Consider the following 15,596-nt stretch of genomic DNA (forward strand, 5'->3'; position numbering starts at 1 on the left):
GTGAAGCTACAACACAGGACTACATGCATGCTAAACAGCGGAAGCAACATGCTATAGACAGCTAAGTGATTCCACAACCAACGCATCAGATCAAAGCTCTACAGTCCTGCCACATCCAGTCGTGAATGGTGGTGGACAATTAAATAACTAACGGGAGGAGGAGGCTCTGCGAACATCCCCATCCTCAATGATGGCAGAGTCCAGTCTTCAGCCAGAAGTGCCTCCTCGGCCCGATATCCCCACCATCACAGAAGCCAGTCTTCAGCAAATTTGATTCACTCCACGTGATATCAAGAAACGGCTGAGTGCACTGGATACAGCAAAGGCTATGGGCCCCGACAACAACCCGGCTGTAGTGCTGAAGACTTGTGCTCTAGAACTAGCCGCGCCTCCAGCCAAACTGTTCCAATACAGCTACAACACTGGCATCTACCCGCCAATGAGGAAAATTGCCCAGGTATGTCCTGTCCACAAAAAGCAGGACAAATCCAATCCAGCCAAATACGCCCCATCAGTCTACTCTTAGTCATCAGCAAAGTGATGGAAGGTGTCATCGACAGCGCTATCAAGCAGCACTTACTCACCAATAACCTGCTCACCGATGCTCAGTTTGGGTTCCGCCAGGACCATTCGGCTCCAGACCTCATTACAGCCTTGGTCCAAAAATGGACAAAAGAGCTGAATTCCAGAGGTGAGGTGAGAGTGACTGCCCTTGACATCAAGGCAGCATTTGACCGAGTGTGGCACCAAGGAGTCCTAGTAAAATTGAAGTCAATAGGAATTGGGGAAAAATCTCCAGTGGCTGGAGTCATACCTAGCACAAAGGAAGATGGTAGTGGTTGTTGGAGGCCAATCATCTCAGTCCCAGGACATTGCTGCAGGAGTTCCTCAGGGCAGTGTCCTAGGCCCAACCATCTTCAGCTGCTTCATCAATGACCTTCCCTCCATATTAAGGTCAGAAATGGGGATGTTCGCTGATGATTGCACAGTGTTCAGTTCCATTTGCATCCCCTCAGATAATGAAGCAGTCTGTGCCCGCACGCAGCAAGTCCCGGACAAGCTTGGGCTAATAAGTGGCAAGTAACATTCGTGCCAGACAAGTGCCAGGCAATGACCATCTCCAACAAGAGAGAGTCTAACCACCTCCCCTTGACATTCAACACCATTACCATCACCGAATCCACCACCATCAACATCCTGGGATCACCATTGACCAGAAACTTAACTGGACCAGCCACATAAATATTGTGGCGACAAGAGCAGGTCAGAGGCTGGGTATTCTGCGGCGAGTGACTCACCTCCTGACTCCCCAAAGCCTTTCCACCATCTACAAGGCACAAGTCAGGAGTGTCATCCACTTGCCTGGATGAGTGCAGCTCCAACAACACTCAAGAAGCTTGACACCATCCAGGACAAAGCAGCCCGCTTGATTGGCACCCCATCCACCACCCTAAACATTCACTCCCTCCACCACCGGCGCACAGTGGCTGCAGTGTGTACCATCCACAGGATGCACTGCAGCAACTCGCCAAGGCTTCTTCAACAGCATCTCCCAAACCCACGAACTCCACCACCTAGAAGGACAAGAGCAGCAGGCACATGGGAACAACACCACCTGCACGTTCCCCTCCAAGTCGCACACCATCCCGACTTGGAAATATATCACCGTTCCTTCATCGTCGCTGGGTCAAAATCCTGGAACTCCCTTCCTAACAGCACTGTGGGAGAACCTTCACCACACGGACTGCAGCGGTTCAAGAAGGCGGCTCACCACCACCTTCTCAAGGGTAATTAGGGATGGGTAATAAATGCTGGCCTCGCCAGCGACGCCCACATCCCATGAACGAATAAAAAAATGTTAAATTTTCCGGTACTTCCCAGTGGTTCAAAATGGCATTCCAGTTCCCCAAGTATTTTTCCTGGTTTGCTATTAACAACTTTTCAAACAACAATACCGGTAGATCAGGTTTTATTGAGAAGTCACTGTCATTAAGTCCAATTCATCCAGGTTCCCTTTGGTTGGCCTATCAGGCTTCAAAGTTTTATCATGTGATCTATGTTGGGGAAGGACTTATAAGAGAATGTAATGGTGCTAGCCTGCGAGTGCAGTAAGTCAGAAGAAGTCCGCAAGTGTACCATAAGATTGTGCCATGGCGTACACTAGGGGCAAGGGAGGTACTTTAGCTAGCTTTTAATTCCATACAGAGGTCCAAGCCTAGATGCCTGAAACATGACCCACAGTAAGTATCCGTACATGGTTAGAAACATGAATTACTGATCAGGTTCCTAACTCATGAGATTCTAAAGCTAGAAAGATGATGTGTTGCCCTCTAGGTTGTGAGATCTCGCTGACTGGGGAGGGCAGTGCTCTCTACCATCTGATTTGCAATCAACCTACGATACTTTGTATAATTTGATTTTTGAGCTTGCACTGAACTGATCTGGTTTCTTTGATACAGGAATGCTGGATTAGGAATCTGCTCTATGTCATGCAGAGTCGGTGGGATTCTGGCTCCATTTGTACCATCGCTGGTTAGTCTTAACTTACTTTTTTCTTTACGCAGAGCTTGCCTTGAGCTTGCTCTTTGGGACTTTAATATAAGGGCATTGAGCTCAGTTGTATGAATTTCCTTTAAAATAAATGGGGTTAGTGAATAGGCCTCAGTTGGAGTATTGTGTTCAATTGGGCACCACACTTTTGGAAGGATGTAAAGGCCTTAGAGAGGGTGCAGAAGAGATTTACTAGAATGGTACCAGGGATGAGGGACTTCAGTTATGTGGAGAAAGTGGAGAAGCTGCGGTTGTTCTCCTTGGAGCAGAGAAGTTTAAGTGGAGATTTAATAGATGTGTTCAAAATTATGTACAGTATTGATAAAGTAGATAGGGAGAAACTGTTTCCAGTGGCAGGAGGGTACGGTAGCGTAGTGGTTATGTTACTGGGCTAGTAATCCAGAGGCCTGGACTAAAATCCAGAGTCACGAGTTCAAATCCCGCCACGGCGGCTGGCGAATTTAAATTCAATTAAATAAAAATCTGGAATTAAAATACTAGTATCAGTAATGATAGCCATAAAACTACCGGATTGTCGTAAAAACCCATCTGGTTCACTAATGTCCTTTAGGGAAGGAAACCTGCCGTCCTTACCCGGTCTGGCCTATATGTGACTCCAGACCCACAGCAATGTGGTTGATTCTTAATTGCCCTCTTAGGGATGGGCAATAAATGCCGGCCTTGCCAGCGACGCCCACATCCCGTGAACGAATAAAAAAAAAGAAACAGATTTAAGATAATTGGCAAAAGAACCAGGGGGGAGATGAGGAAGATTTTTTTACGCAGCGAGTTGTTATGATCTGGAATTCACTGCCTGAAAGGGTGGTGGAAGCAGATTCAATAATAACTTTCAAAAGGGATTTAGATAAATACTTGAAAAAGAAAAATTTGCAGGGCTATGAGGAAAGAGCTGGAGGATCGGACTAATTGGATAGCTCTTTCAAAGAGCCGGCACAGGCACGAGGGGCCGAATGGCCTCCTTCTGTGCTGTATGATTCTATGATTGTTGAAGTAGCAAAGAATATCGTAAAAATACATTGTGTTCACACCCAACTATACCCCCGTGTTATTTCACAGATCATGCAACATTTGTGGAGTGCGCCAGTCCGGTCCAGTGTTCCTATTTATTTGAGATCTGTTAAGTCAGGACAAGTTAATCATTGCATGTTCAATGCCGCAGTTTAATCAGATAAAGGCCCAGAAATTGCGCTGACCGGCGAACGAACCTCGACCGCCATTTGTTAGTTATAATATACCCACAAACTATTCGTGGGCTTCTGGGCGCCAACTTGCTTCAATGGAGACCTGCAGGAAGTGCCGGAATCTTTCCCGGGGACTTCGTTGAGCTGAGAGTGGGGAAAGGATCGCGCTCTGTCCTCAGCCAATCAGTTTGAAGCAGTCAGAGCCAGGAAGTGAAAGCTACAACAGTGAATTCACTATAAAATTAGTTAGAGAAAGCGAAATAAAGAGAGGGTAAGATTAAAAGACAGGGATAAAAGAGACAGAAAGAAAAAGTAAAATAAAATAAAATTCTAAATTGAACATTTTTTAAATGTCCAACAACAATTAATATTGGGAGGAATGAGACTCCACATTTTTTAAAGTTAATTTTCAGTGCCAGTGAGGTTGTTTGGCAGTTATTTATACTTATCATGCCATTAAAAGTTAGTGTGGACCTGATATAACTCAGCGTACCTTTTTTTTGGCGAGATTAGTTAGTTTCCAGCTGGGCAGGAGAGCAAGTTCACGCTGGTCTATTGATTGCAGCCGGCGAGGTCTCTTTACCGCAAAGCTTTCAGAGAAGCAGGGAATTAAGAAGAGCAATTTCCGGATTTCTGCGTTTTACTGCGCATGTTCGCTCTCCGGAACTGGCTCTTCCACTTTCTCTGAAATAACGGTGAGCGTTGTTTTGGCTCTCCATCATTTTACGAGCAGTTTCCGGGTCAGTGTAATTCAGTGTAACTCAAAAATTTCCTCAAGTGATTTGGATAACATTGTAAAACGCATGAGTGAACTTGGAGCATTTTATTCCACCTGAACACTTGTTGCTCGAGAGCAGATTAATTTTATTGTAATCACTCCCACGCGCAGCTTTATTTAAAAAAATCTATGGAATCACAGCAGTGTTGCTTATTAATTAAGTTACCATCTGTCAAAGGCCCCCTCCCCCTCTCAGCAATGTGTCCATAACCAGCGTTAATGATTTGGAAGTTCCATTCAGTTGATAAATAATGGTGTTATATTTGTAATGTAATCATTACTGGATTTTAGTCTTGCAGGGGAAATAACATTGCTTTGTAATCTCTTTGGTTTAATTCTTTTTGTAAAGATCTTTGTGAGACCACTAATGTAAAATTTCATTGTTGCTTTGTAACTCCTGCATTGATTGAGGAATGTCTCCTTTAAAGCATTCATGGCAGAATTATTTTCTATATATATGCACCAGGCATTTATACCGTACAAAGTAATTTGGTAAATAATATAATAGCCTGTTACGTTAATTGTATCTCAGTCTTTCCTTAACGCTATTTATTCAAGCCTGTATTGAAGTGAGGAATCTTGTGTTACAGAAGTCTCTGAATCCGTCTATGCCATTCATCGTGTTTGGGATTGCTGGGATGTCAGGAGGATTCCTGGGACTCCTTCTCCCAGAAACATTAAATAAACCAATCGCAGAGTCGATAGAGGATCTTCACTGTCCAGCCTATCAGAGGCTTGAAAACAAAAGGAAAAAAGTGAGTTTGTTTTTATTTACATTTTTTTTGTCAAATTTTAGATGAAGTGAAACCTTCATTTCTAAGTGCCTCTGGCAGAGGATCTAATCTATCAACCTTGTTACTCTCAACACAGAATTTTTCTTTGCATGCAACTGCTAAATGTTTAAACAGTATATTAGAGGTTTCCAGATTTTTCTCCTCAATAATGTCAAAAATTAATAATGGTATTTATTGGCATTTAAATTAAAATGCATTCGATTTTTAAACTGTTGTGTGTTATGTATCAGCATCCCCACTAGTGAAGTGTAAACTTGGTCAAATTCTGGTTGGTGAGTGACTTGTCTACGTATTTTCCATTGATTTGACAGGGAGTGGGCTTACAGGAATTCACTCAGTCATGAAGATCGGAGGCTTAGTGAAGAACCACTGGGACTGAAAGGTTGCTTAAGGAAAGGTTTTTGAGATGAGGCCTCAGAGTTGCATATGGACATTGTGAAGATGCTACAAAAGGTTATGTAACCACTTCATAGAGCTTTTGAAATGGTGCATTTTAAGATCAGTTGGTTGTTCAGGGTGACGATTGCACATCCTTAAGCTCGAAAGATTTACCTCAGTTATTCATTTCCCAACATTTATTGGCTAACAAGGAACTGAGAATTACTATTTTTTACATTTCTAATTGTACAGTTTTGCAAGTGTTTTTACCTTTTGTGACCTGCAGTTTAAAGTTTACAAGTGCTGCATTTTCTGAGTGATATCAGCTCTTCGACATAATGTTGGTACATTGGATTTATTCACAAACTTTCACTTTCATAAGTCCTTAGGAGCCAAATTATGACGTCCAACATAAAACCTAACTTCAAAAACCTGGGAGCTAAGCTCCATCAGGTTTTTAATACAACTTGCATTATGACTGAGCCTCTAAAGAGAGTTTTTTGTATTGGACATACTTTCAACTCTCTTCCTTGAAGACTCCCTTTTTAGACACTGGTCATTTCTGAAAGCACCTCATTTTAAGGACCTCTGTTTCCATTCATTCCACTCTGCTTCAATCTTGCACTTCTGTATTAAGGACCCCTAATTGGGACACAAAATCCTGGTGCTACAACTCTTTAGTTTATAGAAAAAACATCCCCGGATAAAATGGCTTTGTATTGCAGGTGCATTATGAGTCTCAGCATTTTACCCATTCCTTGGCTCTCTGAGTCTCATAAGTTGCGTAGATTCAATCGGTTTGGATTGATGACTTATTGTTCCAACATTTTCAACAAAACCAAAAGATAAATCTGTAAAGCTTTAAGTATTGATAATTAAGGTAAAATCTTTCCAACTGTACTTTATCTCTGGAATCGTAAAACTGTTCACCCTTCCATATTCAGGCTTTGTATTGTTACACTTTGGGTTCAGTGCGCTGTAAACACCAAATTGTGATGCCTTTCCATGTGTCCCTCTAAGTGTCGAATGTGATTTTATAGCTTTGCTGATGGTCCACATTTCTTGTGCAATATTTACCGTAGAAACTTATGTAAAATGTTTATCCGCATTTAACTGCAGTTGTCGGACAGCACTGCGCTGCGGGGCACTAATTCACTTGAGTGTCGTCTATGAATTGTCTGAGGGTATCTTCATTCCCTCTGCTCCCATTCTCTGAGTTGTGCATTTTCTTCTGAGTTTTGAAGGCAGGGTAGTGTGGTACGTGGGAATGGTCCATAACCATCGCACCTGCAAGGACAAAGGACGAAAATATTCCTGCGGAAGGGCCTTCCGATTCTGTGTTCTCGTTCACACGTTCTGCCCATGATGCACCTGTGGAACATATCAGATGCTCCGTTTGAGAGCTGTGCTGAGACCCGGTGACCAAAGTCCGGCAGGTGAATCCAGTGACCAAAGTCCGGGGGGTGAATTCGGTGACCAAAGTCCCCCCTCCCGACTCTGGTGACCAAACTCCGTGGAAAAAGCTTGTGTTATCAACTGTATGTGTTTTCTGTGGTAGGAATCTTTCTCAGCCACTGAAACCTTTTTTTAAAAAAAAGTCGCTATGATCGTGAAAAGGGAGAGTGGGAGAAGGTGAAAAAAGAAAGATTAAAAAAAATTGTTAGAGAGTGGGGAGAGACACGTCTGATGTGAGAGAAGGTCTCAGTCTGAGCTAATGAGACTGATCTCAGCTTAGCCTTGGGTCCTGATTGCTACCCAGTGACTGCTGCTGAAAAGTGCACAAGTGGACACTGGATGTGGACGGCCGTGGTGCCTTTCATGACCGGATATCTGAGCAGTGCTCAGTGCTTGGGCTGACATGTGAGGAATGTCCACTTGGTATCTACTTGGGTGGTGATGTGGAAGACTGCTGGACCCGATTGCAATACAGTCCAAAATAGGACAGAGGAGTAAAGGGGAGGAAATTGGTGTGAAAGCAAGAGGGAGAATCGGGTTAGAATTGGTAGGAAAGATTATGATGTAAAGTTTGATAAAAGTGGGTCAACGAGAATAGGAGAAAAAGGGACAAGTGGACGAGCACAGGAAAAGTATTTTCTTATTTAAATGCAATTTTGCACATAATATGTGCTTCAGTAGTTTGGGCTAATGTTACCGTAATAAAACTATTAGTGATTTTATTACTGTAAATTATGTTTTTTCCGTATCTCTGTAATGTGCTGCTGTATAGAGAACAGTAACTAGTATTTGCAGTGTGTATACTGGGCCTGGTATTTGCAGTGTGTATACTGGGCCTGGTATTTGCAGTGTGTATACTGGGCCTGGTATTTGCAGTGTGTATACTGGGCCTGGTATTTGCAGTGTGTATACTGGGCCTGGTATTTGCAGTGTGTATACTGGGCCTGGTATTTGCAGTGTGTATACTGGGCCTGGTATTTGCAGTGTGTATACTGGGCCTGGTATTTGCAGTGTGTATACTGGGCCTGGTATTTGCAGTGTGTATACTGGGCCTGGTATTTGCAGTGTGTATACTGGGCCTGGTATTTGCAGTGTGTATACTGGACCTGGTATTTGCAGTGTGTATACTGGGCCTGGTATTTGCAGTGTGTATACTGGGCCTGGTATTTGCAGTGTGTATACTGGGCCTGGTATTTGCAGTGTGTATACTGGGCCTGGTATTTGCAGTGTGTATACTGGGCCTGGTATTTGCAGTGTCTATACTGGGCCTGGTATTTGCAGTGTCTATACTGGGCCTGGTATTTGCAGTGTGTATACTGGGCCTGGTATTTGCAGTGTGTATACTGGGCCTGGTAATTTGTGCCAAAAATGCAGGTTGTAATTTTTTTATTTGGTCAGGAAGACAATAACCAAGCTACCAGTCAAAGACCCCGTCCGCCAGCTAAAAATAGCAGCAATCCAGATCTTGCCTGGCAACAGACGTTGTCGGAGAGGGGATGGGGGAGTGTTGTTGGGGGATAGTGTGGGGGGGGATAGTGTGGGGGGGGATAGTGTGGGGGGGGATAGTGTGGGGGGGGATAGGGGGTGGGGTAGGGGAATAGTGTGTGGGGGGGGATTGGGGGCGGGGTGGGGGAATAGTGTGTGGGGGGGGATTGGGGGTGGGGTGGGGGATAGTGTGGGGGGGGATTGGGGGCGGGGTGGGGGAATAGTGTGTGGGGGGGGATTGGGGGTGGGGTGGGGGATAGTGTGGGGGGGGATTGGGGGCGGGGTGGGGGAATAGTGTGTGGGGGGGGATTGGGGGTGGGGTGGGGGATAGTGTGGGGGGGGATTGGGGGCGGGGTGGGGGATAGTGTGGGGGGGGATTGGGGGCGGGGTGGGGGAATAGTGTGTGGGGGGGGATTGGGGGTGGGGTGGGGGATAGTGTGGGGGGGGGATTGGGGGTGGGGTGGGGGATAGTGTGGGGGGGATTGGGGGCGGGGGGGATTGGGGGCGGGGGCGGGGGATAGTGTGGGGGGGATTGGGGGCGGGGGGGATTGGGGGCGGGGGATAGTGTGGGGGGGATTGGGGGCGGGGTGGGTGGGCTGTGGGGGGATTGGGGGCGGGGTGGGGGATAGTGTGGGGGGGGATTGGGGGTGGGGGGGATTGGGGGTGGGGGCGGGGGGGGATTGGGGGTGGGGGGGATTGGGGGTGGGGGTGGGGGCGGGGGGGGATTGGGGGCAGGGGGGATTGGGGGTGGGGGGGATTGGGGGTGGGGGTGGGGGGGATTGGGGGCGGGGGCGGGGGATAGTGTGGGGGGGATTGGGGGTGGGGTGGGGGGCGGGGTGGGTAGACCTTCAACGTTGCGGATTGGCTGCCCGTTATAGGACCCGCCCTTCGACGGCAAGTTGAAAATCAAGCTCTCTGACTGACGTGACTAATAATTCAAACAGTCTGACAGTTTCATGTTCTTCTGTTACAAAATTATTGTGGTATTTTTGTTTCGCCAGTCCTCGCAAATGTGACGTCTTCATACTTTGATTTTGTGAGCTTGGTGTCGGTCAGTCTAACGACCTGATTGCATTGTGTTTCATTTTTACATGGTGAAAGTCTGCCACTCGTAACTGTACCACGGTATACCAAATAAAATGGGAAATACTCACTGAGCTGCTGTCACCTTCGCTTATTTTAGCAGTGTCCAAAATATGTTGTCAACATTTTCCAGCAGAGAGGGCAAAGTCTTTACTTGTTATTAATTTGTAACGTGTGTCTGACGTATAATGATGATAAATGCATGAACTGGGCATAATACGACTCGAGCTTTGGAAAGTTGCTATGGGCTTTCTGGTTTTGATAATTGCACAACAATTTTTAACGAGGTTGGTTGATCAACAATTTAAAAAAAAAACTTGTAATTAAACAGCGTCATTCACAATCTCAGGACGTCCCAAAGCGCTTTACAGCCAATTAATTACCTTTGAAGTATAGTCACTATTGTAGTATAGGAAACGCGGCAACTAATTTGCGCACAGCAAGGTCCCACAAACAGCGATGAAATATATTACACAGTTACAGCATAGAAACAGGCCTTTCGGCCCAACTCGTCTATGCTGGTGTTTATGCTCCACACAACCAGATCACCTGTTTTAGTGATGTTGGTTGAGGGATAAATATTGGCCTGATCTTTCTCGAATAATGTCATGGGATCCTTTACGTCCACATGAGAGGGCAGACGGGGCCTCGGTTTAATGTCTCATCCGAAAGATGGCACCTCCGACAGTGCAACGCTCCCTCAGTACTTCACTGAAGTGTCAGCCTGGATTATGTGCTCAAATCTCTGGAGTATTTAATCCACGACCTTCTGACTCAGACGAGAGTGCTACCAACTGAGCCACGGCTGACACCTTAAGTCCTTTCACTGACTATTTTGACACAGAGCCTTGTTACAGTGACTGAGGTTTGCAATGCATGAACTTACAACACACGTGCTGCCGATTACGGGGCTAATTGAAGTTTGAGGTAATGTTACTGGCTCAGTGTTGAGCTCTGGGAAAGGCTGCCATCCCGTAACAATGTGCTCCAGGACCTACTACACCACCATCATGCCAGGTTTGCTCTGAGGCAGATGGTAGATTTGTTGATAGTATGACCTTTTTAAAAACCAAAGCTTCTTCAAAACAAATTAAAATTTATATGCCAGATGGAATGGTGACATTGCGCATTACGCTCCTCTGTTTACTGCCCGAAGTCTATCGGTTTTGAAATAAACTTGCCAAACAATATAACACTTCAGTTTATTACGGATGTAGATGTGTGATCAAAATCTAATAACACCTGAAATACACATCCCTGTGAAACCCTGTTTTCATAGGTGGTGTAGTTCTCCAGCCCTACAACCCTCCAAGAACTCTGCGTTCCTCCAATTCTGGCCTCTTCCGAAATGCCCGTTATCCTTCAGCTGGCTAGGCCCGAAGCTCTGGAATTCCCTCCCTAAACCTCTCCGCCTCTTCAATTCTCTCTCCTCCTTTAAGACGCTCCTTAAAATCTACCTCTTTGAGGAAGCTTTTGGTCACCAGTCCAAATATCTCCTTATGTGTCAGATTTTGTCTGACAACACTCCTGTGAAGCGCCTTGGGACATTTCACCACGTTAAAGGCGCTATATAAATGCAAGTTGTTGAATTAAATATATGAATCGCATAATTCAGCAGTTTGGCCGAAGGGCTTAATTCCGTTTGGATTTATAAAATTGAGACCATTTAAGGCTCATTTACACCATGTATAATATCGTTACCCAAAGGCACTTTTTCTTTGTTGTAAAAGTATATAAAGGATCTCGAAGCAGACCAACACAGGCTAATCAGTCCTTTGGGTATTCTTTGTTAAAAACAAACAGTTCAGAAAAATATCTTCAAGCGTTTCTGATTGTTTCTTAAAATGGAGCAGTTTCTTCACTGTTGGTAAACAGAAAACAGTCTCTGGCTGCTTCATTTTAAGAAACAATCAAGAAACAAAATGCTTGAGGATATTTTTCTGAAGTGTTTGCTTTTTTTGGAGAAAACTTGAAGCTTGGAAAGGACTGATTAACCTGTGCTGGACTGCTTCTAGATCCTTTATATACCTTTGCAACAAGGAAAAAGTGATGTAAATGCACAGCTGCTCTGTTAGATCCAGAGGATGAGAGAGGGAGAAATTATACAATTTTATAGGACAGAAGGAAGCCATTCGGCCCATCGTGCCTGTGCCAGCTCTTTGAAAGAGCTATTCAATTAGTCCTACTCCCCCGATCTTTCCCCATAGCCGTGCAAATTTTTCCTTTTCAAGTATATATCCACTTCCCTTTTGGAAGTTACTGCCTCTACCACCTTTTGAGACAGTGCGTTCCAGATGCTAACAACTCACTGCGTGAAAAAATGGAGAAGGAAGAGAGTGGGAAGTGGAGGACAGAGAAAGTGCAAGAAAGAGGCGGTAAAGGATGAGAGGAAGATGTAAGTAAGGGAGGAGTGAAAGACAAGTGAAGGAGGAATTCTGAAGCATGAAGATATGAGGAGTGAAGGAGAAGGGGAATGAAGAGAAAAGACAAAAGTGAAGGGAGAGAGACAAGTGAAGGATGGGAGGAAAAAAAGTGAGAATGGAGAGAGACAAGCAGAAGTGAAGAACTTGAATTTGTATAGAATGAATGAACTTGGATTGATATCGGACCTTTCATGTCCTTAGTATCCCAAAGTGTTTCACAGTCAGTGAATTACTTTTGAAGTGCAGTCACTTCTATGTTGACGAACACAGCAACCAATTTGTTCACAGCAAATTCCCACAAACAGCGAATAAGATAAATGATCAGTTAATCTGTTTGTGATAGCATTGTTTGAGTGTTAAACTTGTGCATGTTCTGATCAGACTGCGCCTTGAGTATTGTGTCTAGTTCTTGTCACTGAGACACAAAGGGAGACATTCAGGCCCTGGGGCAAGGAGGAGCCACGAGGATAATCGCCAGCATCAGAAGGAAGACTGAGCTCTACATCCTTGAATGGAGACAACTGAGGTGTTTAAAATAATATTAAAACAATGTAAATCCAGAACGCTGCTTTGTTAAACCTGACAGTAGGAGAAAGGGCACGGGTTCAAACTGGCAAAAGGCAAACCTGGAACTGATGTCAGGAAGATGTTCACTCAAAGAATTATGAATGCAGGGAATAGATGCACAGGTAGGAGAGTGATGGCAATTATGGAATCATTTAAGAAATAGCATGCTATGATGCAGGGACTTCAGTGTCTCTCTAGAAGGATGAACTATGACGAGCCTCAACGCTATCATGGTCTTTGAAGCTGCCAATGGAGCTGTACAAGAAGCACGTGTAAAGCAAGTGCCTTATCAGAGGATGTTAGAAGTATTCTTAGAAGTTAACAAACATTTATAATAGACCCAGAAAAATGTTCCAAGATTTTTGAGGGAAATGAATGATAATGGATTAACATTAATCAAGGGGACTGTGCAATGGTACTGCACATTGGAGCACCAACATGTGGGAATAGGTTATAGTAGGCAGCTGCTGCATTTAAAGGATGTGGCAGCACGAGGTTACTGATGAGCAATGAGTAGAACTACACCGACATGAATCCATCTTAGGGCTAACTGGTGAGTTGTGTTTAGCTCTTGTTTTCTTTCACTCCAATAAAAAGCACCATGCCATTGTAACAAACGTTAATTAGAGCTGCAGGATCGCTGGCAGGAGCAGGGTTTCTGAGGCATGGAAATGAATGCTAATGTTACAGTAGGAAGGCACTGTGACACAGCTGAATGGCTGCATGTTCCCAAATCAGTTCACATTTACTATCTCATATCACAGTAATCCTAATTTGTCACTCAAATGCTTCTCACTCTATAACCATGTTTCCAATCGGATTACCCCTGGCAAGTGTTCCCTGATTTTTACATTTATAAATCACCAATGGTGGGTTGGATACCAGTGCTGCTGCTAATATTTAACTGCATTTTTAGATTCTTGGCATGAGTTTCTTTTAACTGTTTCAATCTGTGCTTGAGATTCTCTGAGATGTTGGGAAAAAAAGAGTTGCTTTTATATAGCGCCTTTCATGACCTCAGGACGTCCCAAAGCACTTTACAGCCAATGAAGTATTTTGAAAAAAAATGTAGTCACTGTTGTAACGCAGGAAACACGGCAATTTGCGCACAGCAAGGTCCCACAAACAGCAATGTGATAATGACCAGATAATCTGTTATTTAGTGGTATAGGTTGAGGGATAAATATTGGCCAGCACACCGGGGAGCGCTCCCCTGCTCCTCTTCGAATAGTGCCATGGGATTTTTGAAGTTTTTTTTATAAATGGCCTCAAAGTAACTTGGTAAACATCCAATTTCTCAGGAACTTGGACGTACAGCGGAAATAGTAAAAAAGAGAAACTCTATGAATGCACAAAAGACAATACAAAATTAATTTAACCTAATCTTACAAATGATCATTTTTCAAGTGAAGGCATCTAACAGATACTAACAATTGGAAATTCTTTCTTATTTTTCCCCCCCTCCCCAAGTTTCACCTACAATAAAACTGAACTCTTTAGAGCTGACAGCAGCAACTCCCACACAAGTTCTGGTTTTGTCTCTTTTACATCCACCTCAGATGGGACCTCAGTTTAACCTTTCCTCTGAAAGACGACACCTCTGACAGTGTAGCACTTCCTCCGTACTGCCAAAGTTTTGTTGTACACAGATTTACATTACACTGGATCTCTGAATTGCAGCCTCCACGAACAGACCGCCTCCACGAACAGACCGCCTCCACGAACAGACCGCCTCCACGAACAGACCGCCTCCACGAACAGACCGCCTCCACGAACAGACCGCCTCCATGTACCTCCTGTGACTCATTCTATTTCTGATTTGAAATGGTCAAGAGCTCTGGTTTATTGAATGAGATTTTGTACTAGTCTTGCTTACAATTTTTATACTTTTATTATAAATAGTTATACCTCAATCACTCTTGTTATTGGTAGTGCAACAGGATGGGAGAGCTAATCTAATCTCCAAGGGTCTGATTTCCCTGATGACTGTCCTGTAGGTCAGCGGCTATTTCCTCAACTTATTTAGAGGTTGAACTTGATTCCAAGGGTAAAGGAGCCTTCCTAAGCTGTCAGTTTGGCTCAGTGGGGAGCACTCTCACTTCTGTGTCAGAAGGTTGTGGATTCAAGTCGCAAGCCAGAGACTCGAGCACATAATATAGGCTGACATCTCTGCAGTACTGAGGGAGTGCTGCACTGTCAGAGGTGCTGTCCTTCAGATGGGATGTTAAACTGAGGCCTGGGTTTGTGTGTTCAGGTGGATGCAAAAGACCCCATGGCTCTATTCAAAGAAGAGCAGTGGAATTCTCTTGGTGTCCTGGCCAATACAACCACACCACTAAAAAGAAAATTAGATAAATTGGTTATTCATCTTTTTGCTGTTTGTGGGATCTTGCTATACACAAATTGGCTGCTGTGGCTGCCTACACAGTAACCATGACTACACCTCAAAATTACCTCATTGGATATTAAGCTCTGAGATGTCCTGAGGGCATGAAAGGTGCTATATAAAGGCAAGTCTTTTTTCTTTCCTTTACCTTTGGTAAATACGCTATTTGCTTGTAAATAATTTTACGCTGTGAAAACAGCTGAACCAAACGGAAACATACCAAAGTAACTGCTGCAAATAAATTGTTACAAGAAGCATTGACCTACTCTCCCAGCAGAACCTATGTGGCTCTGTGTTATTAATGTCAGATACATAAATCACTAAAAGTAGCGACACAGGTTAATAAGGCCATAAAAAAAGCAAACCAAGCACTGGGGTTCATTTCTAGAGGGATAGAATTGAAAGGCAGAGAAATTATGTTAAACTTGTATAGAACCTTGGTTAGATCACACTTGGAGTACTGTGAACATTCTGGTCTCCATATTACAAAAAGGA

The 15,596-nt window shown here is 44.2% G+C and overlaps 1 protein-coding gene across 1 annotated transcript in view; it reads left to right on the forward strand.

Annotated features, from left to right (window-relative positions):
- The window catches only part of slc22a15 (solute carrier family 22 member 15), a 54,735-nt gene extending 46,067 nt beyond the window's left edge, over positions 1 to 8,668 (forward strand). The window contains exons 10-12 of the mRNA XM_068002616.1: positions 2,460 to 2,532; positions 5,121 to 5,285; positions 5,636 to 8,668. Coding sequence (XP_067858717.1) covers positions 2,460 to 2,532; positions 5,121 to 5,285; positions 5,636 to 5,668 — 271 coding nt within the window. The 3' untranslated portion in view covers positions 5,669 to 8,668. The remainder of the gene's footprint in view (positions 1 to 2,459; positions 2,533 to 5,120; positions 5,286 to 5,635) is intronic.
- The last annotated feature ends 6,928 nt before the right edge of the window (positions 8,669 to 15,596 follow it).

The sequence above is a fragment of the Heptranchias perlo genome, chromosome 21 (genome assembly GCF_035084215.1).
Source record: "Heptranchias perlo isolate sHepPer1 chromosome 21, sHepPer1.hap1, whole genome shotgun sequence".
NCBI classification, from domain to species: domain Eukaryota; kingdom Metazoa; phylum Chordata; class Chondrichthyes; order Hexanchiformes; family Hexanchidae; genus Heptranchias; species Heptranchias perlo.